This window comes from Neovison vison, chromosome 1 (genome assembly GCF_020171115.1).
Source record: "Neovison vison isolate M4711 chromosome 1, ASM_NN_V1, whole genome shotgun sequence".
NCBI classification, from domain to species: domain Eukaryota; kingdom Metazoa; phylum Chordata; class Mammalia; order Carnivora; family Mustelidae; genus Neogale; species Neogale vison.
The window spans coordinates 58,538,976-58,566,464 of NC_058091.1; the positions used below are offsets into that span (position 1 = coordinate 58,538,976).

Sequence of the window (27,489 nt, forward strand, 5' to 3'; positions counted from 1 at the left end):
TCAAAAGATTGATTTTTAGTATGACAGTTCACAGAAAAATATAGGTTACAGAGTCAGCAAGCAGGTAAATGACATTTTTTAAAAAAGATTTTATTTATTTGACAGAGAGAGACTATGAGCAGGCAGAGAGGCAGGCAGAGAGAGAGAGGGGGAAGCACGCTCCCTGCTGAGCAGAGAGCCCGACGTGGGGCTCGATCCCAGGACCCTGAGATCATGACCCAAGCCAAAGGCAGAGGCTTAACCCACTGAGCCACTCAGGTACCCCTAAATGTCCTTTTAATATATTAGAAAGTATTTTATTGAAATTAGAGTGTTTGGAAGCAAGTGACCTGCTTTCAATTTATGGAGTGTTAGCTTTCCTGGCTGGGTAGAGTGAGCAAGTTATTTAAACTTCCTGAGTTTCATCTGCATTATGGGGATAATACCTCTATTCAGGGGTAAATAAGATGGTGTATGTGGAAGTGACTGAAGAATAGACAGGAGGAAAGAAAGAAGGGAGGAAGGAAGAGTGGGTGAGCCCTGAATGTATTCCAAAGAAATACCCAGAGATTTACACTTGACTTTTTAAACTTAAAGTGAGGGTGCACAAGAGGAATATTTTGTTATGGCACTGACTTTATGAGTTTAAATCCACCAACTTCTTGAACTAAGTTCATCAAGTGCTTTGACTTTGTTGAAGCTGCTCGCTTTCTTACATTATTACTTGAATGACATATCAACCCATTATTTGCGTTCACCTTTCCAATAGTTGAATTGCATTTCAGTGCCTGACCGTGAGTTATTGTGACTCAGAACACTTAAAGAAGTTTGACTACATGTGGAAAATTTATGAGTAGCAGAGTGAGAACATGGCAGATTTCTGTAAATCACTTTTATTGAGAGTTGAGTCACCCGTTGCTATGAAAATAATTTATAGGGCAATGTTCCATTTGAGGAAAAATGAAAATTAATGGCATTTGTCAGGATGATGATGAATATGTTTCAACACCAGTGGAAAAGAACAAGTTTCACAAAAAATGCAAACTCTACACCAGATTATTTATCATCATAACTATTTCAGGCTCTTTGGTAAATGTTAGGAAGTTTGGCTGAATTAGATATCTGAGCTAGCTGTTCTCTGTGTGTATCCCAGACTCATTCTGTGCCATTGTATCTGCTGTCCTGAGTCCCAGGAGGCTTTAGGATGGGTCTCCCAGGAGACCCAAAGGATGAGGCTGGGTTAGGGTATTTCTTTTGGGGGGAGTGTTTTTAAATTATTTATTTTAGAGAGGGAGTGCATGAGAGCAGGAGGAAGGGCAGAGAGAGACGGAATCTCAAGCAGATTCCAAGCTGAGCATATAGCCAGACAGCGGGCTCCATCTCACAATCCTGAGATCAAGAGTCAGAGGCTTAACAGACTGAGCCACGCAGGCAACCCTCCTTCTTCTGTTCTTCTCTAGGTGATGCTGAGGTTCTGGCTGGAACTGCTCCTGATCAGCATAGCTCCAGTGGAGTTCAGCCTACTGGAGCTATGGAGAAGGGAAGTCTTCCTGCCAGTGCTGCTCGAGAGATCTCAGTTTTCCTTCATTTAGGTAAATTTAACAGATTCTCACCAAAATCTCACCTAAAAAGAACTTGTTTTCTCTTGGAGCCAAGCCAGGTATATTCTCCAGTAAGCAAAGTTTATGAAACTTCTGGGGGATGGATTCCACCATAAACTAGATCTCAAGCAACCAAACAAGTGCACTCCCTTTCCCAGATGTTTTTCAGGTATCCCTATCGCTATCTTCACTTTATTTCATTGTTCTAAAGTAAACCAAAACATCACGTGTGGTAGCGAGGCTGAGTTATACTTTCCAGAATTCCCCTGCCTGTTTCTGCATGGGAAGGGCCACGGGACAGAGTCTTACATGAGATCTGGGGGAAATTTTTATAACTCACGCCTATAGTTGTTTATCTGCTGAATGACCGCATTGGTGTGAGGTAGCAGCCAGGATTCTGATTGTTCCACTTCCCCCAGAATCCTCCTTTACCTTGTCTGACTCCTAGACCAGGTGTGTGTGTGATTAGCTCCAACCTGAGGGGCCTCAGGCTCTGCGGGACACTCGCACCATCAAGGCCTGGGGCAATGAGAACTGACAAGGGTTTCAGTCTGTCCTTGTAAGCTCCAGCTTGTTCTTGCTCTTCCCCGCTTTACATCTATGTTGCTTTCCTGTCCACCTGCGCTCTGGTCCTCAAGTTCAGGTACCAGTTTTACAGAGTCTGCTTATCCAGTTATGTAAGGACACCTCCCCGTGTGGGGTGTGTGTGTGTGTGTGTGTGTGTGTGTGTGTGTGTGTACAGATAAATAGATATATGACATTAAAATAGATATATGACATTAAAAGATTAATCATTCCTTTTGTACCTTCCCTCCAGCACTATAAAGCCTGCATTTAACATACCTTTAAAATTTTTTCTCTGTATCACTAACTTCAAACAGTTTGATGTGCCCTCTTTTTTTTGTTTTTGTTTTTTTAATTCTTTGGGACAGGACTAGGCTAGTGCTTATATAAGAATCAAAAGCATGATCCACAGAAGAAGAAATCAATAATTTACCAAAGTTAAAAAAACTTTTGCGTCGTGAAAGACCTTGTAAAGAGAATGCAGGATTTGGAAGCCACAGATCTGACAAAGGTGCTCAAGAGGAAGCCTGCCCGGAATTCTCTCGCTCCTTCTCCCTCTGCCCCTCCCCTCCTCCTGTGCTTGTGCGCTCGCTCTCAAACCAACAAACAAAAAATGAGGATTTAACATAAGGATTTGGGAGGACACAAACATTCGGTCTATAGCACTATATTCATCAGAAAGGAGAAAAGATAAAGAGGAAACCTCTTCCTCTGATCCAAGTCCACGGAAGTTGCATGGTTTCCTCTTCATCCATTGGCCAGACCTTAGACACATGGCCCCACCCAACTGCAAGGAAGGCCAGGATTAGTTTTTATTCAAAGGGAGATGGGGAAAATGGATATTGGAAGACAAAAAACTGTCCTTGTCACAGGAACCTAATATGTCAAGGCTCTCCCAAATGTGACCTCCTCTTCCACCTGTGTTGGAATCCCCCTCGCCCTTGTCTACTGCCTGCACTTACAAGTCTCCTAGGTCACTGTCATGAGTCACGAATTCAAAGCACAGGTTTAATTACATTACTCTCTTGTCCCATAATCTTCAGTGGGTCCCTACTATTTGTAGATTAAGCCCAAACTCTTTTGCTTAACATGATATTAATATAGTCCACAGTACCATCTCATTTGATCTCCCTCTTCTTTCCTACCCTTCCTTATCCTCTCAACTGGCCATTCCCTGAATGCGGCACCATGAACTTTCAGCTCTCCGTAACTTTGTTTTTTTTGTTATTGTTGTTGTTTGTTGTGTTGTTGTTGTTATTTGTAAGATTTCATTTATTTATTTAACAGAAAGAGATCACAAGTAGGCAGAGATGGGGGAAGCAGACTCCCTGCTGAGCAGAGAGCTCCATGCCATGACTCTGATCCAGGACCCTGAGATCATGAGCTGAGCTGAAGGCAGAGGCTTAACCCACTGAGCCACCCAGGCACCCCAGTTCTCCATAACTTTGATCATGACAGACCTTCCACCAGAATCAGCTCCCTAAAACCCCATCACCAACTTTTGAAGCACTGTACAAAATTCCAATTCTATCCCAAATGATATTACTTTTATAAACTCATTTTTCATCACTTCTATTAAAAATGACTTACTCATTCTCAGAATGGCCACTGTTTTATGCTGCCTTCCATTCTAATAAGTTATACATTTTCATATTTGTAATCATGATTATATTGTAAATTACACAGTCTTCACTACATATTACTAACCTTTGCAGTCCTGGGTACACCTAGTCTCTGGATGTTTACCTAATAGCTGCACAACACATTTTTATTAAATGGAATTTGTATGTAACCACTAAAATTATAGAAGGAAAGAGAAACATCTCAATTCAGCTCTCTTTGAGTAGAACATTCATTTAAACTGGTTTAAATGTTTTATCAACAATATAGCATTACTTATTACATAATTCTAAGTCTGTACATACTTATGTGGAATTGTTTTGAGTGATTTGTGTTAATATATAAAGCTTAATATGGATTTACATCAGAAAGAACAACTTGTAAGAGCTATTTTCAGCTCTAACAGGGAAGTGACAGTTTTTCAATTTTTAGCAGAAGTGTTATAACTTATCTCAGCCAAACACTTGCTAGGTCATTTAGTTTGTCACTTATGTTACTTTACTTTCTATTTTAACTCTCAGGCCTATTCAGAAATAACAAAAGAAGAAAATTATAGTTTGATTGTTTCTAATTGTCTTGGACAGCAGGTAGAAGTTAAAATAATTTCAACATTGAATTGTTTATGTTAAATATGACCACAAGATCTATTTAATATTAATCTTTTGTCCATTTTGGCCAATTTCTCTCAATTTCTCAATTAGCTCTCTATGTATTAGATTCAGACAGGAAAATATGGGTATAGAATTTGAAATAAACAATAAACTCTCAATTAAAATTAATAAATTATTTGAAAATCAACCCCATATTGGCCTCATAAGGACACCTTTTTCTGAAAAATAGGATTTCATTTTAACCTTTTTGTAATTTTTTTTTAAATGAAAGTTTTGTTTTTTTTTTTAAAGATTTTACCTATTTACCTGACAGACAGAGATCACAAGTAGGCAGAGAGAGAGAGAGAGAGGAGGAAGCAGGCTCCCCACAGAGCAGACAGCCCGATGCGGGGCTCGATCCCAGGACCCTGGGATCATGACCTGAGCTGAAGGCAGAGGCTTTAACCCACTGAGCCACCCAGGCGCCCCTAACCTTTTTGTAATTTTATTTGTCCCTCTGTCTATCCTTCTCCTATACCCTCTCTGTCCTCTTTTTGTGTCCCTAGTTCTTGTTTCTGATCTAACTAAAACTATTTCATGCACTTTGTATTAACCCTACTTATATGGGAAGAGTTGGGGCACCAATCAAAGCTCAGGATGACATATCACTCCAGCTGAATCCTGAGCTAGAAGAAGGTTTAGGAAAGTATACAAATGGAATAAAAATGAACTATAAGGTTAATATTTTTAATTCTAACTCTTTATCCAATTTTGAGTTGTTTTTAAAATTTTTTAAATTTTTATTTCTTTAAAGATTTTATTAATTTATTGGACAGAGAGAGAAATCACAAGTAGGCAGAGAGGCAGGCAGAGAGAGAGGGAAGCAGACTCCCTGCCGAGCAGAGAGCACAATGTAGGGCTCGATCCCAGGACCCTGGGATCATGACCTGAGCCGAAGACAGAGGCTTAACCTACTGAGCCATCCAGGTTCCCCTCAGTTGTGTGTTTTTTTTTAAATATTTTATTTATTTATTTGACAGACAGAGATCACAAGTAGGCAGAGAGGCAGACAGAGAGAGAGGAGGAAGCAGGCTCCCCGCTGAGCAGAGAGCCCGATGTGGGGCTCGATCCCAGGACCCTGGGATCATGACCTGAGCTGAAGGCAGAGGCTTTAACCCACTGAGCCACCCAGGTGCCCCTCAGTTGTTTTTTAATACAAGGAAAGTCAGTTAACTTTCTAGAGCAAGGAAAACAAAAGAAAAGACAAATCATTCAGGCAGTGACTCATGGGTGGAATCATTCAGGTACAAAACAAAACATAACAACAACAACAACAAAACAGTATCTTTCTGCAAAAGCTAGTTTTGAATACTAGATTTTCTAGGTTATTGATTCTTCCACCCACTTTGAAAAAATTGTTGTTCTGGAATTTAATTAAAAGTAACAGATTTTCACAGATACTGTCACTAAGTGCAAGAATATGAGAGGGTATGTCCAGAAGCAAGGGTTCCTTAAACTGACAGTAATTAAAAAGTGTATTCAGGGTTGCCTCCTTGGTGACAGAAAGGCAGCAGGGTCAAGGCACTGACTTGGGGAGGGATGAGTGAAAAAATGGGTTGAGAATCTGTTAGGTGTTTGTACTCAGTTGAGTGTTCTAAGTATGCTAGAGCTGTATCCAAGCTTCCCTAGGCTCTATCAGCCTGACAGTGAGTAGGTGATTCTAGAGAATGCTTGAGAGTTCCCAGCGGGTTCACACATATATTCATGAATATCTGCAGAATCACAGTGCTATCTACTGGCAGGTCTTCCCAGATTAAAGACCTACATGTGACGCCTGAAACCATAAAAATCCTAGGAGAGAGTATAGGCAGTAATTTCTCTGACATCAGCAGTAACATTTTTCTTGATATGTCGCCTAAGGCAAGGGAAACAAAAACAAAAATAAATAACTTGGACTACATAAAAATTAAAAGCTTCTGAAAAGTAAAGGAAATAATCAACAAAGCAAAAAATAACCTATTAAATGGGAGAAGATATTTGTAAAAGGCATATCCAATAAGGGTTAGTTAATATCTAGAATATTCTAGTTAATATTCATAATATACAAAAAAATTAAAACAACTCAACACCCAAAAAACAAATAATCCAATTAAAATGTGCAGAAGATATAAAGATGGCTAACAGAAACATGAACAGACACTCAACATCACTAATCATCAGGAAAATGCAAATTAAAATCACAATGTATACATAACACTTCATACCTGTCATAATGGTTAAACTCAAAAACAAGCATTGGCAAGGATGCGGAGAAAAAAATAATTGTGCATAGTTGGTGGAAATGCAAATGGAAATGCAGCCACTTTGGAAAATAGTATGGAATTTCTTCAAAAAGTTAAAAATAGAAGTATCATGTGATCCAGTAATTCTACTACTGGGTAATTACTCAAAGAATATGAAAACAGTAATTTGAAAAGATATATGCACCCCTGTGTTTATTGCAGCATTATTTACAATAACCAAACCATGAAAGTACCCCAAGTGTCTATCAATAGATGAATGAATAAACAGTGGCATACATACCCAATGGAGTATTACTCAGCCATAAAAAGAATGAAATCTTGCCATTTGCAACAACATGGATGGATCTAAAGAGTATAATGTTAAGTAGAATACTTCAATCAGTGAGAGACAAATACCATATGATTTCCCTCTTATGTGGAATTTAAGAAATAAAACAAACAAGGAAAAAAGGAAACAAAAAACCACACTCTTAAATATAGAGAACAAGTAGGTGGTTGCCAGAGGAGGGGTGGGGTGGGGGGAGACAAATGAAATCGGTGAATGGGATTAAGAGTACACTGTTTGTGATGAGCACTTAGTAATAAATCATTGAGTCATTATATTGTATATCTGAAATCATACTGTATGTTAACCTTACTAGAATTTTAAAAATTAATAATCATAATTATTATTATAAATTTAATAAAAAGAAAACTGCTGGGGCATCTCAATGGCTCAATAGGTTAAGCATCTGACTCTTGGTTTCAGCTCAGGTCATGATCTCAGGGAGGTGCAGAGTCTACTCTGCACCTCCCTCCCTCTTTGCCCCTACCCCTGCTCATGTGTGTGCACATGCACACCCGCTCTCTCTCTCTCTCAAATAAATTAACTAATTAAATCTATATTTTTATAAAAGGAAACTACTATGAACAACAATAAATATACTTTTTATTTTTCCTCAAGTTCTGCTACTTGGAATTTCAACCTAAGATAACTCGTCCTGAAAATAATCTTAAGACATAGATTCTTAAATGTGGTTTTGGAGTTGATTCACTCACTGATCAGCTTCAGTCACTAGTAGTAGGTAGAGGACAGCATTCCTGGCATGCTATAGAGATGAGATTGCTAAAACTTCCACTTGTAGTGAATTTGATGGCTTATAAAGGGAGAGAGCTACACCAGCGGGTGCACTATCTGTAGTTTGAGAATTGTGGGGAAAGAGTAACTATAAATTATAGAGTTGGGAATCTTTACAGAGCCTTTATATTAGTTCCTTTATTTGTATAATAAGGGTTGTTGTAGTAAGAAGGGCAAGTAGAAGTCCCTGAAAAGACACCAATACTCAGCCAAGACTGTAAATCAAAAACAATTTACATCTCAGGAAAGGAATGATAGAGGATGTAGGAGTGATGGGTGTCACTATATCCCCCATTTAATTCATTCTGGCTTAACAGGTCAATCAGAGGACATGACATTGAGCTACTACAAATTTATCCAAGTAGTAGCTTCATTTGCATCTGCTATATTAGATGTAGTGTATTTACTCTAACAGATGACCACAGCCCCTGGTGTATGGTTTGCGGTTATGTCTACATCTATTTATCTTATATACATCAGAATGAGAATCAGAAACAGTTTGCCATTAAACAGGATGGATAATAGTATACATTCATGGTCTTGCCCCCACGCTATATTACTTCTCTATTAATTCTTTGCCATTATGGTCCAAAGGGATCCAGGCCATCTGGAATTTCCACAGAACCTCCTTTTGGTTCTCTAAATGGATGACACATAACAAGTCCCCCCTCACCTTTTTATTTCCAATGGGATTGACACTTATTCCAGATACGGACTTGCCTTTCCTGCCTCTTGTGCCTCAGCTATCACCACGATGTGAAGGTTCATGAAGCATATGATATCCTGGCATGGGGTCACACCTAACATCATCTTTGGACCAAGGGACCTTCTTTGTAGTAAAGTAAGTATGATCCTAGGCATACAATCATAGATCATATATATTCACCACCCAGAAACTGCCAAGCCTGGAAGAACAGTGCAATAGCATCTCAAAGTTACAGCCAAGGCACAAGCTAGGTGATACCTTGCAAAGGACAGGGCACTATCCTTCAGGATGCAGAGTATATCTTAAGCCATCAGCCCCTATATGTCCGTAGAATACATGGGACATGGGTCCAACAGGAACCAAAAAATAAAAGTCAGAATGGTCCCACCATTACTTCCTGTGACTCTCTGGGGAAATTATGTTTCTTATTCTCACAGTTTTAGCCTCTGTGGGTCTAAAGGTCCTCATCCACAGAAAGGGATGCTTCCACCAAAGAACATAGTAAGAAAACCACTAAACTTAAAACTATTGCTGTTGGGGCGCCTGGGTGGCTCAGTGGGTTAAGCCGCTGCCTTCGGCTCAGGTCATGATCTCAGGGTCCTGGGATCGAGTCCCTCATCGGGCTCTCTGCTCAGCAGGGAGCCTGCTTCCTCCTCTCTCTCTCTCTGCCTGCCTCTCTGCCTACTTGTGATCTCTCTCTGTCAAATAAATAAATAAAATCTTAAAAAAAAAAAAAAACTATGGCTGTTGTAAATGAGCCATCAAAGAAAGGAGTTACCATATTGTTAGGGTTGCTTGATCCTTATCATCATATGACACTGATATATTTGATACTCACATCATCTACTAGAGTGTCCTTTGGTTTGCTTATACCCAGAAGTCCAGTACCCACAGCTCAATAATAGTAGGGCAACCTAGAGATACCCTGAATGAGATGAGAGTCTGCCTTAGCCTAACAGGAAAGCTACCTGGACCAACTTAGGTGATAACTGGAGAGGAGGGGAATCAGGAGTGTGGTGCTAAAGGGAAATGATAAATGTCAGTTACAAACTTGGAACCAGCTCCCATAGTGAGAGGCTACATTTGATTTACTATTCTTTCTCCTGTTAGTTTTCCCAGAAACTGTGACCAACCAAAAGTCTGGTAAGATGTAATTAGAGCTATGTGAGTACAAGGGGTGAATTATAGTTAATGCTGCTTTTTATTTAGATATCCTTAACCAGGTCAATGCATTAATCCTTAGGCTTCTGGGAATTTTGTGTTCTAAATACCTACAATTGCCTCCTTTTCTACAGAGTTGACCTTGGCCAAGCAAAAGGCCCCTTGCCTGGGAAGTTATCTCCACTAGGGTGGATAGCGCATTCCAATAACTGACTGACTTGGAGATACTGACTGTGGACACTCTTGCTTCGAGGTGAGATGAGCTCTGTGGGCAATCTGAGTTCCATCACCACCTATGGGATCAGCTGAACCTGAACTTACTCCTCCTGCCTTAACTTGCCTTTTCCTTCCCTTCTCCTGAGACTTCTCCCTCAATAAATTTCTTACCCAAGAATCCCCACGTCAGGCTGTGCCTCTAGGGGACCTATCCTGAGAACTGCATGTTTCCCAGGATCAGAACAGCTATGAAGTTGCAGAGTCACTATTATTGTGTGTGTGTGTGTGTGTGTGTGTGTGTGTGTGTGTGTACTTGTTCATCTCCAAAGAGCTTCTTCTTTCACTTAGTCACACTCACTCTGTAATGCTATCCACCACCATTTGCTAACCCTCCGTCACTGATATAATTTTTTTCATTGAGTAGCTGCTACAGAATGTAACACTGTATTCAGAGTATTTGAGGGGCATCTGGGTGGCTCAGTCAGTTAAGCATCCAACTCTTGACTCGGCTCAGGTCATGATCTCAGTGTTGCGAGATCGAGCCCTGCATTGGGCTCTTTTCTGGGTGTGGAGCATGCTTAAGATTCTCTCTCTACTTTTGCCCCTCCCACTCTGTCCCTCTCAAAAAAAAAAAAAGAGTATTTAAGATGAAGCTTTCTTCTTCAACAGAAGCAATTACTTGAAATAACTAGTTCACAAAGATTGGATGAAGAATGTGTGTAAATGCTAGAGAGATAACAGAAACGGTAAGGCAATTCTGTGTAATTGTATCATTCCCATATCCACTGTAACAGGTTCCAAATGTGCAGTTAGAAGTGGGCTGCTCCAGGGGTACCTGGTGGCTCAGTTGTTAAGCGTCTGCCTTTGGCTCAGGTCATGATCCTACAGTCCTGGGATCGAGCCCCACATCGGGCTCCCTGCTGGGTGGGGAGCCTGGTTCTCCCTCTCCCACTCCCTCTGCTTGTGTTCCCTCTTTCTCTGTGTCTCTGTCAAATAAATAAAATCTTAAAAAAAAAAAAAAGAACTGGGCTGCTCCACACCTTAACCCAGTCCACTCCTCCGATATTTCAAACCTTCATAACTCTCCTCATGCTGCCCAGCCTGTCCCCTCCCCTCTGCATAGGACCCTGATTCCTAACAAATTAAAAAAAAAAAATGTTCTCATGGATGAAAAAACTTCAATTCCTCCTCTTCTCCCACCTTCAGTAAAATTTCTGCATTCCTTCTGTAGTCTTTCAGAAAGACTTCTCTTTTTTGCCTCAAATAACTTTCCAAGTTAGATTTAATCTGATTTTCAACTTATTCCACCAAATTATTTTCTCCTTTAAACCTGCCTTTGCTCTCCCATTTGTTTCCAACTCTCAGTATGTAATGATACTTCCTTTGTTCCCAAATTAAAAATGAATTTACCTTTCTACTAACAATGGACATTTAGGCTATTTTCATTTCATTCCTATGAACTCTCTTGTTAATGTATTGCTATATATACATGCACAAAATGCATCAGACTCACCTAGAAGTCTTGTTAAAACATTGATGGCTGGATCCCATCCCCAGTAGATCAGTAGGTTCATTAGACTTGGGGTAGGGCCCAAGAATTTGCATTTCTAAATGTTCCTAAAATGTTCCTAAATGATGCTACTACAGCTGATCCAAGGACTTTACTTTGAGAACCACTTCTCTCAGGAATATACCTAGGAGGGGAACTGCTTGGACATAGGGTATGAAGATCTTCAATTTTGATAATCCTGATCTGGTTTCCAAAAGTGATTGTACTACATTCCTACCAAAATTTAGAATTCCCCACCAGCACTAGGATTATAAAACTTAGAAGTTTGCCAATATGGTAGGTGTGCAGTGACAGTTTATTGGCTTAATTAACCTTTCTCAGTTTATTAAACTTTTCAATGTCTACTAGCCATTTGAATGATCTCTATTGTGAAATGCACAATCAGGGTGCTTTTCTATTGGATTTTCTGCCTGTCTTAAAAAATCAAATTTAAAGAGTTCTTTATGTATTTGGAAACAAGTTTTTGTTGTTGGTGGTGATGGTATTTGGTTACATAGACTGTAAATGTCTTCTCCCAGTCTATGGCTTGTATTTTTATTCTTTTAATGGTATTTTTAGAACAAAAGTGTTTCATTTTTATGTAATTAAATGCACTAATCTTGACTCTTTTTTGAATACATGATGGCTAAGTTTAATTCAACTGCTATAGCCAATTCTACTTCATAAAAATAACAGAATGTTTCTATCAAAATGGAACTTTTTGGCATGCACCTTATTTTTTTAACTTAAATTCAATTAACCAGTTTATAGTACAGCTGTACTAGTTTCAGATGTAGTTTTCAATGATTCATTAGTTGTGTATAACACCTAGTGCTCATCACATCATGTGCCCTCCTTAATACCCATCACACAGTTACCCCATCACCTCACCCATCTCCCTTTCCACAACCCTCAGTTTGTTTCCCATGGTTTGTCTCCCTCTCTTGACTTCTTCCCATTCAGTTTTCCCTCCCAGTTCCTATGATCCTCTGTGCTACTCCTTATATTCCACATATGAGTGAAACCATATGATACTATTATTAGAAATACTGTTTTTTCTCCCACCTCCCTGCAATATACCTCTGTCATATATCAAGTATCCATTTGTGTGGACACCATTTTATTTTCTTCTTACTGAAATATAGAAACACTGTTATTTTTTGTATTGATTTTGTATCCATCAACGTCCCTTAACTGCATTGATGGGTTTCATATGTTAAATTTACTTTAAAGCACTTCAAATGTCTGACCAAGAAAGCACATGCTCCTAGTAAGAAAAATATTCCAAAGCATCTCAAAGGCTCTTATAAATCTAAATTTAATGTATGTATTTGGTAAACCCATTTCTCTTAAATATTAGAATACCATTTACAAACTTGGTCACATTCTTTTTTTAATTTGAAATTGTAAGTCAATTACACATTAAAATTTTTTTTTAAGATCTTATTTATTTACTTGACAGACAGAGATCACAAGTAGGCAGAGAGGCAGGCAGAGAGAGAGTGGGGGAAGCAGGCTCCCCTCTGAGCAGAGGGCCCGATGTGATGTGGGGCTCAATCCTGGGACCCTGAGATCATGACCCGAGCCAAAGGCAGAGGCTTAACCCACTGAGCCACCCAGGTGCCCCCACATTTTAAATAAACAGAATCACAACATTAATCTGTTAATCTAAAATGCCAAAGTTTTTAAAGTATTACACTTGAACTACATAAATAGGCTATTCCTCAGTCTAACATATTAATTCTATATGATTTATCATCCTTGTATTTAAATATTTCTCTGACTGAAAAGTCACTCACCTTCTAAATGAAGAAGCTTTAATATTGAAAGGGATAAGAAGTTTCATCTCAGGAGATGAAATGCTTTAGTTGTTTGAGGAACTGATTTATTCTGTAGAGATATATTTCCAAAGTCTCTTCTATGGATCCCTCAAGATAGCTGAAAGCTGTTGGCATCCTTTTTCTTTTTAATATTTCCTTTTTATTTTTAAGTAATCTCCAAACCCAACATGGGGATCAAAACCACACCCTGAGCTCAACAGTCACATGCTCCACTGACTGAACTATCCAGGCACCCCATGCATATCTTTTCATTTCCATGTTTCTGTCCCTTTATTTGCAAGGATAATCTTTGTATTTGGCTTAATGGCTTTACTTTAAAAGGTCAGAAAAGCACCTGCAGTTCTGTCCCAGTTTTAGTGCAGTTCTTTCCTGAGATTAAGACAATAGTGGGCCTTGCCCTTGGTCCCCTCCCTGCAGAGTCTTATTTGGCTTTCCCCTAGCTACAATCTCCCAAGAACTAAAAAGTCCATGGTTCAAGGAAACATACTCATCCATGCTCCCACTCTCCCAGTCCCTGACTCAAGCACACACAGACTTAGCTTTGAAGCACAAATTCCTAGTACAAATGACCCCAAGCTCACTTCCAGGATCTGTGCAGGCTTCTTCCCTGAGTCTGTCCTCCGAAAGGCTGACCTCACAGCTGATGTGCTGTGAGTGTGTCCACACTCCTTGCTGCAGTGTGTCCAAGGAATGGCTGGCTATTCACTGGAGATGTTTACCTTGTGAACTCAGAGAGGCAGGTTGAGAAATCCCTTCTGAAGAGTTTGGGCTTGGAGGCCATGTAACTTAGAAATGATTTTTCGAAGAACTCGGGTACGACCTGGAGATTATTTCATCTCAGGGTTGTGAGTTCAAGCCCCACATTGGGCTTGGAGCCTATTTAAAACAATGAAACGAAGAGGCATTAAATCCTTCCCTAGGAATTGGACGAATCTTACACTTGCTCAAATTCAAATAAAAGGAAAGTCTAGACTCAGCTCCTTTCTTGCAGTTTCACCTACAACATTTACTCTAGGTGGACCAAAATGAACCACATGTTTAATTGGGTACTTGAAATGTTGCATAGGTGGTCAGTCCCATCCATTTCACTTCTTGTTCTTAGATTTCATACTCTAATTTGTGATTACTGATATTCAAGCACCTGGCTCAGCTAATGAAAAACTGTTCCTCACAGTCCTTTTGGATTAACTCATTGAAGCAACTCTGTAGCAGTTAAAATTTAGTATATTCTCAATTTTGCAAAGCCTGGTCATAGGTTGTTGTTTTTTGTTTGTTTGTTTGCTTTACCATTAACTCCATAGAAAAAATTGTTCCCCTCCAATCCACATCTCTTAAGCTTAAGGTTAAGAATGGTGGCAACTTTGGGGTGGCTAGTCCCAACTCCAGGGGGATGCTGGGAGATTTTGAATATCTCCTTTATTAATCCAGCATGAGAACAAGTATTCTAATTCAACAAGTATTTATGGAGTGCCAGCAATGGGTAAATCATTATGCTAATATAATGGAGAAAAAAGTCACATATTTCAAAAAAACTTACATTTAAGTGAGATATGTCATATATATCCAGATTACACCATAATTTATGTAATTATTCCTTTATTGTTGACAATAAAGTTGTTTTCAATCCTTGTAGTCACTCAAGACATTGTCATAAACATTAATTCATCAATTTATTCAATAAATATTAACTTAATCCCTGTGATATACCAACCATTAATCTTAGTGCTGCAAGATTTCATACCACTGCAATGAATGGAACATGTATACAATACTTCAAAGTTCCTTTGTAAAATTTCTCCAGAGAAATTTTTGTTCAAAAATTACACCAGCCTGTGTTTTAATGTAATCATTAAAGAACAGAGAGGGACAGCCTATTAAATCTCAAACGAAGAGTTATAGAATGCATACCTGTGGCTATCATATTTTCCCCAGGAGCAATTATAAAAATGATACATACAGATGTCTTTCCACACATATGCCCAATTAGAAGCAAAAACCCTTCAAAAATCGAGTTCTAGATCTGCTCAGGTGTATGAAACCCAGGATACCCAGGAAAGAAAAACTGAAGCTAATGACACTTTTAATCACAGGAAAAGAAGATCATGCCTAGCAAACTTTTAAAAAATTCCCTAAATTCTAAATTCTAAAAATTCCACATCACTGTTTAATTCAGCTAAATATAAAACCCCAAAGTAAAATCTGAGAAGAGAAGGATTGCTTGCTTTCCTCCTAAATTATCCGAGCCTTCGTGCCTTTAAAAATAGAGCAGACCGAAATTTTGTCTTCAGCATCTCTGCCACAGGTACTGCTTGTTCTTACCGTGGTTGAGAAACTCCTGGTACCTGCTTACAAAATGTTCTCAACCACCAGTCTATTTGTTGGCGTTAAATACTGTTTTGGCGACCCCTAGTGTGAAACATGGTATCAGCACCTGCACATGTTGAAAATCCTTATATTTTAAAACTTGGCTTACAGACAAAAAAAGATACCTGAAATAATTTCCCACCAAAGGAAATGTGACTTTAGTTTATGTCCATTTGAAGTTCATATTTTTCTGTAATAATAATAAAATGTAAATATAACTTCTGGATACAGAAGACATTTGACAATAAGGGTGGTTACTTAGTACTATATATCCATACAATGAAATATTATACAGCTGTAAAACCAGACTGAAAAAAGACAATGATGAAGCTCTTCATGTACTCTTCTGGGGTAATCTCCATGATATGTCAAAAAAAAAAAAAATAAAACAAAATAACAAAAAATTCATTTGAGTACTTTGCTACCATCTACATTTTAAAAGGAGTAAAATACCATATATATTTGTATTTATGTATATACATCCACTAAAAAATTCTCTGGAAGGATACAAAAGATACACATAACCATGGTTACTTACTGAGGATGCAAATGGGAAATGGACAGATGTTAGAAACTGTGTTCCTCTGTATACATCTTCTGTTTTTGAATGACACCTTGACCGTTCAAAATATGAAATGGTTTTGGGGGCATGGAGCCTATTTTTTTAAAAAGAAAAAAATAAAAAATGATTTTTAAAAAACTTAAAGCCATCAGCACAAGAACAAGAACAATGAAAGAGAAATTGTTACCTTGCATTTCCAGGTTTAAAAAATAGACAAGAAAAGTAGAGTTTTCTGTCTAAAAATATATTTTTTCTTTTTTTTCCATTTACATTTAATTCTGTGTTTTTTCCAAGGGCATATTTTCTGCACATTTTTCTCACTCAAATGTCAAATTGTAAGATAGTACTTGATAGTTACATAGAAGTGACCTAAAAGGCAGGTTTTACTTGAGGTAATATCTTGGGTCAGGAAATAGTAAAATCTCTCGGACTTTATGCTATGTCTTCCCATGCCTTCTCTAAGGTCACTGATTACAGACCAAAATTCTTTATTGGCAAAAGTGTAAGAAATTGTGTTATTCCTTAGGAGGTCACAATTTGAGACTCAGAAGGAACGTTTTTAAGTATATATAGCAGATACTTGAGAATAAATCTAACAGAAAATGTGAAAAACCTTTATGGAAAAAATTATACAAACTTTAAAAAAAAAGTAAACTTAAATTGTAATGTATCCTATGGGCATAGATAAGACAACTCAATATAGTTAACAATTCTCCCCAAATAAATCTATAAAATATAATAACAATTAAAACTGAAGCAGGGTTTTTATGTTATTTGCAAGTTGGTCTCGTTAAATGGAAATTTTTTGGTTGGGAAATTTACAAAATACCATTCAGTGATCTGTTTAGATTTTAGAAATTAGTCTTCAGTTTATTAAAGCTATTAAACAAAAAACTGCCTTTTTTTCATAAGCTTGTAAGCTCAGTTAAAAATCCTAAACTATTCAGAAGTCTAACAAAATTTCACAATCGCTCTTAAGAGAATATTTGATAAAATTTAGTTCCACTCCAAATGTTTACTCTTAAACATTTTAAACCACATTTATTAATGTAATATGTTGCATTTTCCTTATAAGTATTGCAATTGTCTGACTTAACAAAGTTTTTTCATGTATGTAAACTGTATTCAAAAATCTAATTAATTAAATTTACAAATATGTAAAAAAAAAGTGTTCTTATTTATTCCTCATTACTGTATAAAGCCATTACCACTGAACTGATGAAGTCCTAACCTCCAGTAACTCAATGTGGTTGCATTTGAATGCAGTGCCTTTAGGTAAAATAAGGTCATATGAGTGGACCTTAATATAATATGATTGACCTTTTTATAAGAAGAGGACTGCGTAAGATTGATGAATCACAGATCTGTGCCTTTGAAACAAATAATACATAATATGTTAATTAAAAATAATTAAAAATAAAATGCAGAAATAAAAAAAAGAAGAAGAGGAGATTAGGACACAGGCATACAGAGGAACAGAGAGGGAAGATGGCCATCATCAAATTAAGGAGAGAAGCCTCAGAATGAAACCAATCTTGCCATCACTTTGATCTTGGATTTGTAGCCTCTAGAACTATAGGGAATAAATTTCTATTGTTTAAGGCACCCAGTCTTTGGTACTCTGCTTGGGCAGCCCCAGCAAACTAATACACCTTAGCTCTTAATTACTACATGTAAATGTATTTTCCATCTAGTTCTAAAGCCCTTTGAATTTGAGGAATTCTCTCATATTCTTGGAATCGTTCTTAATGATATGGAATTATTAATTTCCCTGGATTTGACTATGTAATCATGACTTTCATGAGGATTTTACTGACAACTCTAAATTCATGTGAAAGGGCAAAGAATCAAGCATTGTTGGGGGCCCCTGGGTGGCTTAGTCAGATATCTGCGTTCAGCTCAGGTCATGGATCCCCACATCCTGGGATCGAGCCCTCATCAAGTTTGATGAGTAGGGAAATGTTGTACTATTTACTGAATGATCCTTATTACTGGGGACTAGTTAGCCATATAGGAAAATGTCTGAAAATTAGATTCCTAAATAGGCCAAACAAATCAAAATGAAAACTTACAGGTAGATTAAATTTCTAAATATAAAAAGTCAAAATTATAAAACTTTAAGAATGAAATAAAGGAAATTACTTTTTTATGGCCCTAGGGTAAAAAAAAAAAAGAGTTATGCTTGATTTCATTTTTAAAATCCAATTGCAAAAAGCATAAATCATAAAGTAAGGCTGATACATTTCACTACTTTAAATTTAATTACTGTACAAGATACCGTAGATAAAGTGTAAAGATGTATCACAGACTGGAAAAAAATACTTTTATTGCATATAACTAGCAAGCCTGGTATTCTGAATATATAAAGGTCACCTAAAAAATTATTAAGAAAAAGACAAACATCCTAATTTTTAAAATTGTCAAAGAATATGACTATGCAATTCACAAGCCAGAAATATAACGGACCTATAGACTCATTAAAAACATGCCTAGAGGTGCCTCGGTGGCTCAGTTAAGCAGCTGCCTTCAGCTCAAGTCATGATCCCAGGGTCTTGGATCAAACCTTCCCACCATGCTCTCTCTCTCTCAAATAACTGAATAAAATATTTTTAAATAAATAACTATAAAAAACATGCTCAGTGTCCCTAATAAGCAGTGATTGCAAATTAAAGATACAATGAAATTCTGTTCCACCCACTGAATCAGAAAAAAATTTTTAAATGTCTGAGGACACCAAGTTTTGCGAAGGATAGGGATCAAAAGAAATTCTCATTCTCTTGCTGGGAAAGCCCATTGGTATAACTAGTGTGGCAAAACTAAAACTACATATAAACTACATCAACATGGATTCTGATAAGGGAAAATACCTACAGGGTGTGACTTTATTTTTATTTTTATTTTTTGACAGAGAGAGAGAGAGGAGGGAGGGAGGGAGCACAAGCAGGGAGAGCAGCAGAGAAAGAGGCGGAAGCAGCACCCAGGTGCTCCCATGGGGTGTCTTTTCTGTAAAGATTCAAAACATGCATAAAAATAACCACTTGGATACACAAAATTTTCAGCAATCAAAAACAAAAACAAAACCAACCAGACTTGGGAATGATTAACTCTAAATTCGAGCTGGTTTCCTGCAGTAAATAGATTAAGGAGGGGAATATGAGAACTTCAGCTTTATTTGTATAGTTTTATTTCTTTGAAAACCCAAACCAACAATGTTGGAAACAACAATGGCAAAATTGCAAGCTTTGATATATCCAGATGGTGAATCTATAGGTTATGTCTTATAGTACTCTCTACATTTTAGGGATGAAATGTTTTATTATAACATAATTTAAACCAAAGAATAAGACTTCTTCGTTTTTGTTTTTGGCACAAGCATTTGATCGCTTAAGGAATATTTTTTATCATTTTCCTTTAAATCTTTTTTTAAAATAAAAACTGTTTTAGGAGTGCAACATGATTTGATATATATACATAATGAAACTGAGTCAAACTGATTAACATATCCATATCCTCACAGCTACCTTTGTGTGTGTGTGTGTGTGTGTGTGTGGTCAGAGCACCTGAAATCTACTCTAATATTCAGAACAGTATTTAACTTTAGTCATCATGCTGTACATTAGATCTCTAAACTTACTCATCTGTACATAACTGCAACTTTGTATCAGAATAAAACTATTTTAAAGTTATCTTTCTCCCAGGAAGGAGTTCCTTCTGTATGGCTGCCAGACAGTTGTTCATCCATTCATCAACTTTTGGGGGGGACTACAAACTCTGCTGAGCCATGAAGATATTATAAAAAGCTATCATAAGAGAAGCATATGATAAAAGATGGCATCAAAAAAGTACAAATTACTTTTCTCAAGTGGTTTGAATTCACATGAGGAAGTTCTCAAGCCAAAAAGTAGGGTATAAAGCTATAATAATGAGGACATGTCCAAGAAGCAAAAAAGAAAGAATTTACATCTGTTTGGTGTGTCCAAAGCCGATTTCAAGGAGATGCTTTTGAGCTGACTTAAAGAGAGACGCTGTTTGCCCAGGGAACAAAAGCATTCCAAGCGCAGGGAACATCTAGTACAAAGAACTGGAGAGGCGAGCTGCACGGAATGTTGAGAAACACTGGCCGGGGTGCGTAGGGTGGGGTGAGGAGTTGCAGCGAAGATATCAAATTCGGCTGGTGAGGAAGGACAGGCTTGGTGTGGGAGCCGGAACGGGTCAGAACTGGGAGAGTACTTCGGTCACCGGGCAGGAAACGGCGGCCCTGGGGGCGCTGAAATAACGTTCATTCTACACAACTTACAAGACACATAGTTGGGACTAGAACTGGCGTCTCCTGATGTTCAGGGGGGCCCGCCGCTGGCTGTGAAGGGACTTCCCGGCTGTCACATTCGCTCCGAAATCAAAATTATACCGAGTTTGCTTTCACGGTTGCCTGTGGCCTGTCCTACATGAGCTTCCCATTTCTTCTCAGCTCTCAGCCTCCCAAGGATGCTCCCGCGGTCCTTTAGGCCGCCGGCGGGTTCTTAAACCAAGCGACGGGTCCCAGAAACCGGCGCGCACGAACCCTCGGAGACCACAAGTCCCGGCATGCAACGCTCCCCGTTGGAAAAAGGGTCACTAAGTGAACCATAATGCAACGCTCCACGAAGGGGGCGGGGATCTCTATGGGAGGGCGGCCGACATTGAGCGTCGCCTAGGCAACTCCAATTCCCTGACAGAATACACTTCCGCTTCCGCCTCTGAGCCCTAGGACCGCGAGTCCACGCACCTTCGTAGCTGCGACGTCATTTTTCTGCGACTGAGCGGCCCGGGCTTCCGTCCTGTAGCCTCTCTCCCGCGTGAAAATCTAGAGCAGGTCGTTCTGTGTGGCTTCTGACCTGGGAGCTAAGGGAAAACGGCGAGATGACTGACCGCTACACCATCCACAGCCAGCTGGAGCACCTGCAGTCCAAGTACATCGGCACGGGCCACGCCGATACCACCAAGTGGGAGTGGCTGGTCAACCAGCACCGCGACTCCTATTGCTCCTACATGGGCCACTTCGACCTTCTCAACTACTTCGCCATTGCGGAGAATGAGAGCAAAGCTCGAGTCCGCTTCAACTTGATGGAGAAGATGCTGCAGCCTTGCGGACCGCCGGCCGACAAGCCGGAGGAGAACTGAGACCCTCGTGCTGTCACTGCTGTGCGGGAGCCTGTCCTGAGTTCCTCCCGTTTGCCGTCATTCCCGCGTGTTCCTGCTCCAAGTGGTCCGATTCTCCATTGCTCCTGTTTCTCGTGCCTTCTCTGTACAGAAGTGCTTACCTGGGGGCGACCGCCTGACCTGCCTTCCTGTGGACCCTTCGGAACACAGCGTTGGGAGACCGTCGGGACCCCGGAGCACTGAGACGGTGGAGACCTCCTAAAGCCAGCAACAGAGGAGAGACGGCATTGGAATGAGACGGGATTTGGAGGCTTCCTTGTTGGCTAGTTGATTGTCGTCTTTGCTTTTTCCATAAAGTTTAGAAATTTTTCAGTCTCTTTGGTGTGACCTACTTGTGTTGGGGTGGAGGGGTCCAGGGAAAGCTCTGGGGACTTTGGTTTCATAGGAGACGGAAGAGGCGGGAGGTGGGGAGTTAAGCACAAGGACAGCGTTCATTGCCAGACACTTAAATACGCCTTGCACACTCTCCCAGGACCTTTTGTCAGGCCCAGAACGCCTTCCCTGTCGAGGTTGTGATCACTGTATCCCTCCTTCATTATTTTCCATTCAAAAGATCTTTGCTAGCATTGTCCACTCCTCTCTCTGTAAGTTGCATCCTCTTGGGACTCTGGACAGGTCACTGAAAAATGACAAGCTGTCAAACGAGTTCCTTCATTCATTCAACATTCAACATACTTCTTGAGTTCTGTGTGGGGGCCCATTTTGCCACGCTTTTGGAGCTTATGTTATACTTGGGGGCCGGGGACGCTGCACAGGTTGTAGGCATAAACAAGCAAGTATTAGAAGGTGTTGTGCAGGATGGGAGTAGCAGTACGTTTGCAGTTTTAAACAAGCTGCTTATGTTAGACTATTGAGATGGTTACACTTAAGAAAAGACTTTAAGGAAATAGCCATGGGGAAAACTGGAGGAATTGTTTTCCAGGCGGAAGGAACTGCCAGGACAATGGTGCTAATTGTGTCTGGCTTATTGGAGAAACATCAGAGGTAAATGTGGCTGGAGGGAGTAAGCAAGGGGAAGAGTAGAGGGATAGGTAATGGAGGAGGAACACATAAGAGCAGAGACTGGTAGGCCAGTGCAAGAACTTGTGACTTTTATCCTGAGGGAAATAGAGAACCATTGGGAGTAATGGTTTTATTAAAAGAACATGATCTGACATATTTTAGATAAGTAATTCTCAAACATTTGGGCCATGGGACTCAATTACAGTCTTAAAAATTCTTGGAAGACCCTACAGAGTCTGTATATGAGGGTTATACCTGTTGATACTCACCAAATTAGAAATTAAAACAAAATTTTAAAGTATTTAGTAATTTGTTTAAAGATAATAACAAAACCATTACATGTTAGCAAAAACATTTTATGAAAAATAACTTTTTCCAAAAGCAATTTAGTGAGAAGAATGTTTTGGTTTTTTTTTTTTTTTAACAGATTTGCAGATGCCTTCAATGTCAAGTTTAATAGAAAACAACTAGACTTATCTATCTGCTTCTATATTTGAACTATTGTGATACGAAGTTTTGGTAGACGTTTGAAAAATCCACTTCACGGGGCGCCTGGGTGGCTCAGTGGTTTAAGCCTCTGCCTTCAGCTCAGGTCATGATCTCAGGGTCCTGGGATCGAGCCCCACATCGGGCTCTCTGCTCAGCGGGGAGCCTACTTCCCCCTCTCTCTCTGCCTGCCTCTCTGCCTACTTGTGATCTCTCTCTGTCTATCAAATAAATAAATAAAAATCTTTAAAAAAAGAAAAAGAAAAATCCACTTCACAAAAATATGTGGTAAGGGAGGAATATTCTAATAGTCTTTTCAAATAATTGTAGATAATCTTTAACTCTCTAGAAAAATTCCCACAAGTGGTCATTTCTTAAAACTTAGTTATAACATGGAATCTGATCAATGAACTTTCTTTCTTTTTTTAAAGATTTTATTTCTTTACTTGACAGAGAGAGATAGAGAGGGAATACAAGCAGGGGGTGTGGGAGAGGGAAAAGCAGGCTTCCCGCTGAGCAGGGAGGCCAATGCAAGGCTGGATCCCAGGACCTTGAGATCATGACCTGAGCAAAGGCAAATGCTTAACAACTGAGCCACCCACGTGCCCCTTATCAATGAAGTTTCATTCTGTTACATTAGAATTCATTCATCTATCTTAAACTTTGAAAGAATCTTTTACCCAGACATGATTTTGTAACGTCATGTATCCCTGATTTGGAAAGTATTGGCTCACTGAGTAATAGAGGTCTTCCAATGTTGACACATCTCATACGTATCAAAAAATCACACTTACTAATATCACCGCTGATCTCATCAGGAAAGTCTTAATAGTATTGGAAGCTGAAAAACTCACAGTGATGGTGTGAGTTTTCCACAATTTTAAGTTTTGCTTGATAGCTTCAATTTAATCACTGGTAGCAAATACTTCTGTTTCCCTCGAAGTGACAGGCCTGCTTGGTTCATTTTCAAGAAAATGTCTGCCAAATACCAGTTCTGAGTAACTTGTTTGTCAATCATCCAAGTAAAAATGGTGTTTCTTGAGGGGAAAGAAAAGAAAAAAGTTCAGTTTGCAATTCAAATAATAAGTGCTTTTCCTTAAAACCATTGTACTTTGGCAGCAGCAGAAATACCTTATGCACACTACCAATTTTGTCACACAAAATATTTAAAAACGTGCCCTCAAGGGCTAAGACTTCATAAAATTACTACTTTTTACTGCATAAAGGACATTTTTAAGTGAAACTGAGTTGACTTTTTGGTTTTGTTTGTTTTTATTGGGAGTGAGTGCCTGTGGAAAATTACAAAGACTGCTTCTAGTTTGATGCCACTACCTTGATTCATGCTAAGTGCTCGTTTACTCTCTGCTGCTTTTGTTTCATCTGTACAAATGCTAAAAAACGGCAAATCTTCATATTATGAAAATGGTGTTCAATTTATAGATTTCCTGAAATTCCCATCATTTTTCCTTGGAAAAACCAATAGATTAAAATATGGCTATTTAGACTTGAGTGTTTAGTAGGCATTGTCCCAAGACATGAATGAAAAGGGATAGCACTTCAAGGAAAACCGACTGACCTGCTGGTTCAGAGGATCCTTCTGTCTGCTGCGTTGAGAAAAGCCCGAGATGGTGCAACAGAGAATAGATTGCAATTGTCAGCAATTAAAAGTATCAACGCTAATGCTTATGTTGAAGTGTAGGAGAGATTCAAGCTGTAAATCCCCATCCTTAAAAACTTAATAAATGTATACAAAGTGGCATGAGAGTGAGCCCCCATCCCTAAATAGAAGCTGTAGCAGTAGAGGGATGACAATGTGCACTGGTAATAGAGAGGAAGGGACTGGAAACATAACCTAGGGTAGCTTGTATAAAGAATCCAGTAAGTAAAGTGGACAATAAGACCGACAAGAATCTAAAGGGAAATTAGTAACTTAGAGAAAGACTTCATGAGGTGGCTAGGATTTACGTTACCAGGCTGCACAAGGCCAAGTGTTTAGAACAGTGCCTAGCACATCACAAGAGTTCGATTTTGCGCATTCAATATGGAAAAACAACTTAATCCAGATAATAGGCTGGGTCATTCTAATTCATATCCTTATGCAGTCCTCAACTTCACCAAAATAGGTAATGCCAAAGGAAAAAAAGATTTGAAAACATGCTTCCTAAGTAGAATGTCTTTTATGGGGTGCGCGAAGTGTTTTATCTTACGTGGTCTTCAAGAGGTATTACCTTTATTTTACAGATGAAAGTTTCAGACAAGTAATTTGCCCAAAGTTATACAATTATTATGTGACTAAGCTGTGATTTGAACCAGGCTTTTCTAGCTCCAAAATACAGTCTTAAATATACTGTTGCGCAAGCAGGTCTAATATGTAAAAATCATATCAGAATAATTTGACATAAGTTATTGTCTCATATTTTAAAAAATGAAAATATAACCAGTTACGTAGATTATACTGAAGGAGTATCAAGACCAATGTGAAAAGTTCTTATATACTGTGTAACTCTTTTTTTTTTTTAATAACTCAAGTGAAAAAGTAGCTTGAAATGTATTGAATAAAGATAATTTTAACGGGAAAAGGAAAAATAATTTGTATGGGGAAAATTGATTCAAGGATTTGAAAGTAAACAAAATGCAGTTTAAATGAATTTAATTGAGCAAGTTATTCTTTTTTTGTTCTGGTGTAAAATAGTATGCATATCAAACACAGGAGGGCAGCAAATGATCCTCTGACAGAAATTACTTTCAGAAAGAGCTCCATACTCATAGATCTCTGCTAATTGGAGAAAATCAACTGCTCCTATATTCATTTACACTGATGTTGTCACTAGAAAGCCACTCTGTGAACTATAAAGTGATAGCATGTTTTTCGTTTGATAAATACGTAGCGAATACTGCAAATCCCTCTATTTTGCTTACAAACACGGGACAGTATGTGCACCCTGCCCTTAAAAGGATGCCGCTTAGGGAAATAAATATAGCAGCACATAAATAACGATTCACAGTAGCAAGTGGTAAGTGCTAACAAAAGATACAGAAAAAAGGCTATAAAGTTTACAAGAAGAGATTATTGCAAACCGCCAGTGAGGGAGTTAATGAAGACATTGTTGAGAAAGGCTTCGGTGATAAGTAAAATGCATACCTGTTAAGACAATGACAAGGCAGAATAAGCCTCTGGAGATTATACCAGCTGTCCCAGCAAGGGGGGCAGAATTCAAACCACTTGTTCCCATTTAAAACCTTTCCATTACTTTCATTAACTTCGGCTGGGTTATAAGATTCCCCACCCTTAGGCTTCCACTTTTTTCATAAGCAAGTTAAGGTTCAAATCGTAGAGTAACAAGGAGGTAACAGCTAGTGTTTACTGAGTACTCATTACATGCCAAACATTTCCGTAAGCTACCTCAATAAGTCTTCACACCGACCCGAGAGGGTGATTATCCCATTATAGCAGTAAGCAAACAGACATAGGACAACTTAAATTGTTTGTCTAGTATCACTCAGCTAGTAAGTGTTAAGGTAGGAACATACACTCAGATCTGATTTCCAGCATCCAGGCTCTTAGAGGGTAGGTCAAAGTTTCCAAAACTATGTTTCACAGAATTCTAATTCCATGAAAAGCTACAGATTGGGGTTGGGGAGGGATGAATAAAGAGGGGAATATCTTGTTCAAATAAGTTTCAGAAATGCCCCCATAGTTTGGAGGGTCACGCTTAGTGTTTACTTTTTTAAAGTTCTGCAGTAAGAAATTTTTCTTAACTCATCACTTCCTAAATTTATTTGATCATGGAGTTTCTTTTCTCAAGAAACATTTATCGATATGATTTTGAGAAATACTTCTGGGGGATACCGCTTTTGCCAAGGAAAGAAACTTGAATAAAGTAAATGTATTCAACCCTGGGCTCAAGAGAGATATATTTGTATCAACGTGTAGGTGGAACTCATAACCACAGATAACTTCCCTTTCCTTCTTAGACTAATTCCCTCACCTTTGTGAGCGAAGTGTTCTTTGTTCTCAGCTCTGATTCTTTTCATCTCTCTGAGACTAGCAACTTTAGGATATTAAAAAGAAAAGAGACTTACACTGTACAAATTAGTGACAAAGGTATTAAGGTTATTTTCCAGGGTAAGGGCATAAAAAATGTTATTAAGGAATTCAGACATTTTTTTCACTAATTTTATTCATTCTGGAAGATGTATCCTGACGAGGGATCAGTAGTGAATAATCTGGCAGCCAACAGTTAGTTCTATTTCAGAAAGATGCTAATTTGTTCTTAATTTAACTGACTTTTTATCTCACATCCCACATTCCCTTCAGGGTCCCCATCATTTCATTTTCCTTACCTGCAGTACACACATCACACGTACCTGCGCATTCACTCACTAAGCACAGAAATGGTGAAAACTGGGAAGGGATGAGGGGTGTGGGCTGGACACCAGGACATGGAAGAATCCGTGTCATCTCGCACACAGCACAAATGGTCTGCTACAAATGGCCCTTTGAACCCCCATCTCTTTGATCTGCATGACCTCAGAATCCCTCCTTCTCTCCACTTCCCTCGTTTCCTAGCCACTGTTGTGAGTTGTTATCTTGTCCACAAGCCTTCCCTCTTATCATGCTGTCCTCCT

The 27,489-nt window shown here is 38.8% G+C and overlaps 1 protein-coding gene and 2 long non-coding RNA genes across 4 annotated transcripts; 2 read left to right on the forward strand and 1 right to left on the reverse strand.

Moving 5' to 3' along the window:
• The first annotated feature begins 1,127 nt into the window (after window positions 1-1,127).
• LOC122905930 lies at window positions 1,128-9,853 on the forward strand. The gene is made up of 3 exons (XR_006384495.1): window positions 1,128-1,571; window positions 8,518-8,615; window positions 9,776-9,853. It is a non-coding gene; the product is annotated as an uncharacterized LOC122905930 (long non-coding RNA).
• Window positions 9,854-13,363: 3,510 nt separating this feature from the next.
• Window positions 13,364-20,760, reverse strand: LOC122905924. 2 transcript variants are annotated; one of them, XR_006384494.1, is made up of 3 exons: window positions 20,471-20,760; window positions 16,150-16,267; window positions 13,364-14,123 (listed from the first exon to the last, which is right to left on the reverse strand). It is a non-coding gene; the product is annotated as an uncharacterized LOC122905924 (long non-coding RNA). The 2 variants fall into 2 exon arrangements; XR_006384493.1 differs by having other exon boundaries at window positions 20,135-20,760.
• Window positions 20,761-20,938: 178 nt separating this feature from the next.
• SF3B5 (splicing factor 3b subunit 5) lies at window positions 20,939-21,687 on the forward strand. The gene has a single exon (XM_044236596.1). It carries the CDS (start codon window positions 21,073-21,075, stop codon window positions 21,331-21,333), a length of 261 nt encoding a protein of 86 aa, XP_044092531.1. The 5' UTR covers window positions 20,939-21,072; the 3' UTR covers window positions 21,334-21,687.
• Window positions 21,688-27,489: the final 5,802 nt, after the last annotated feature.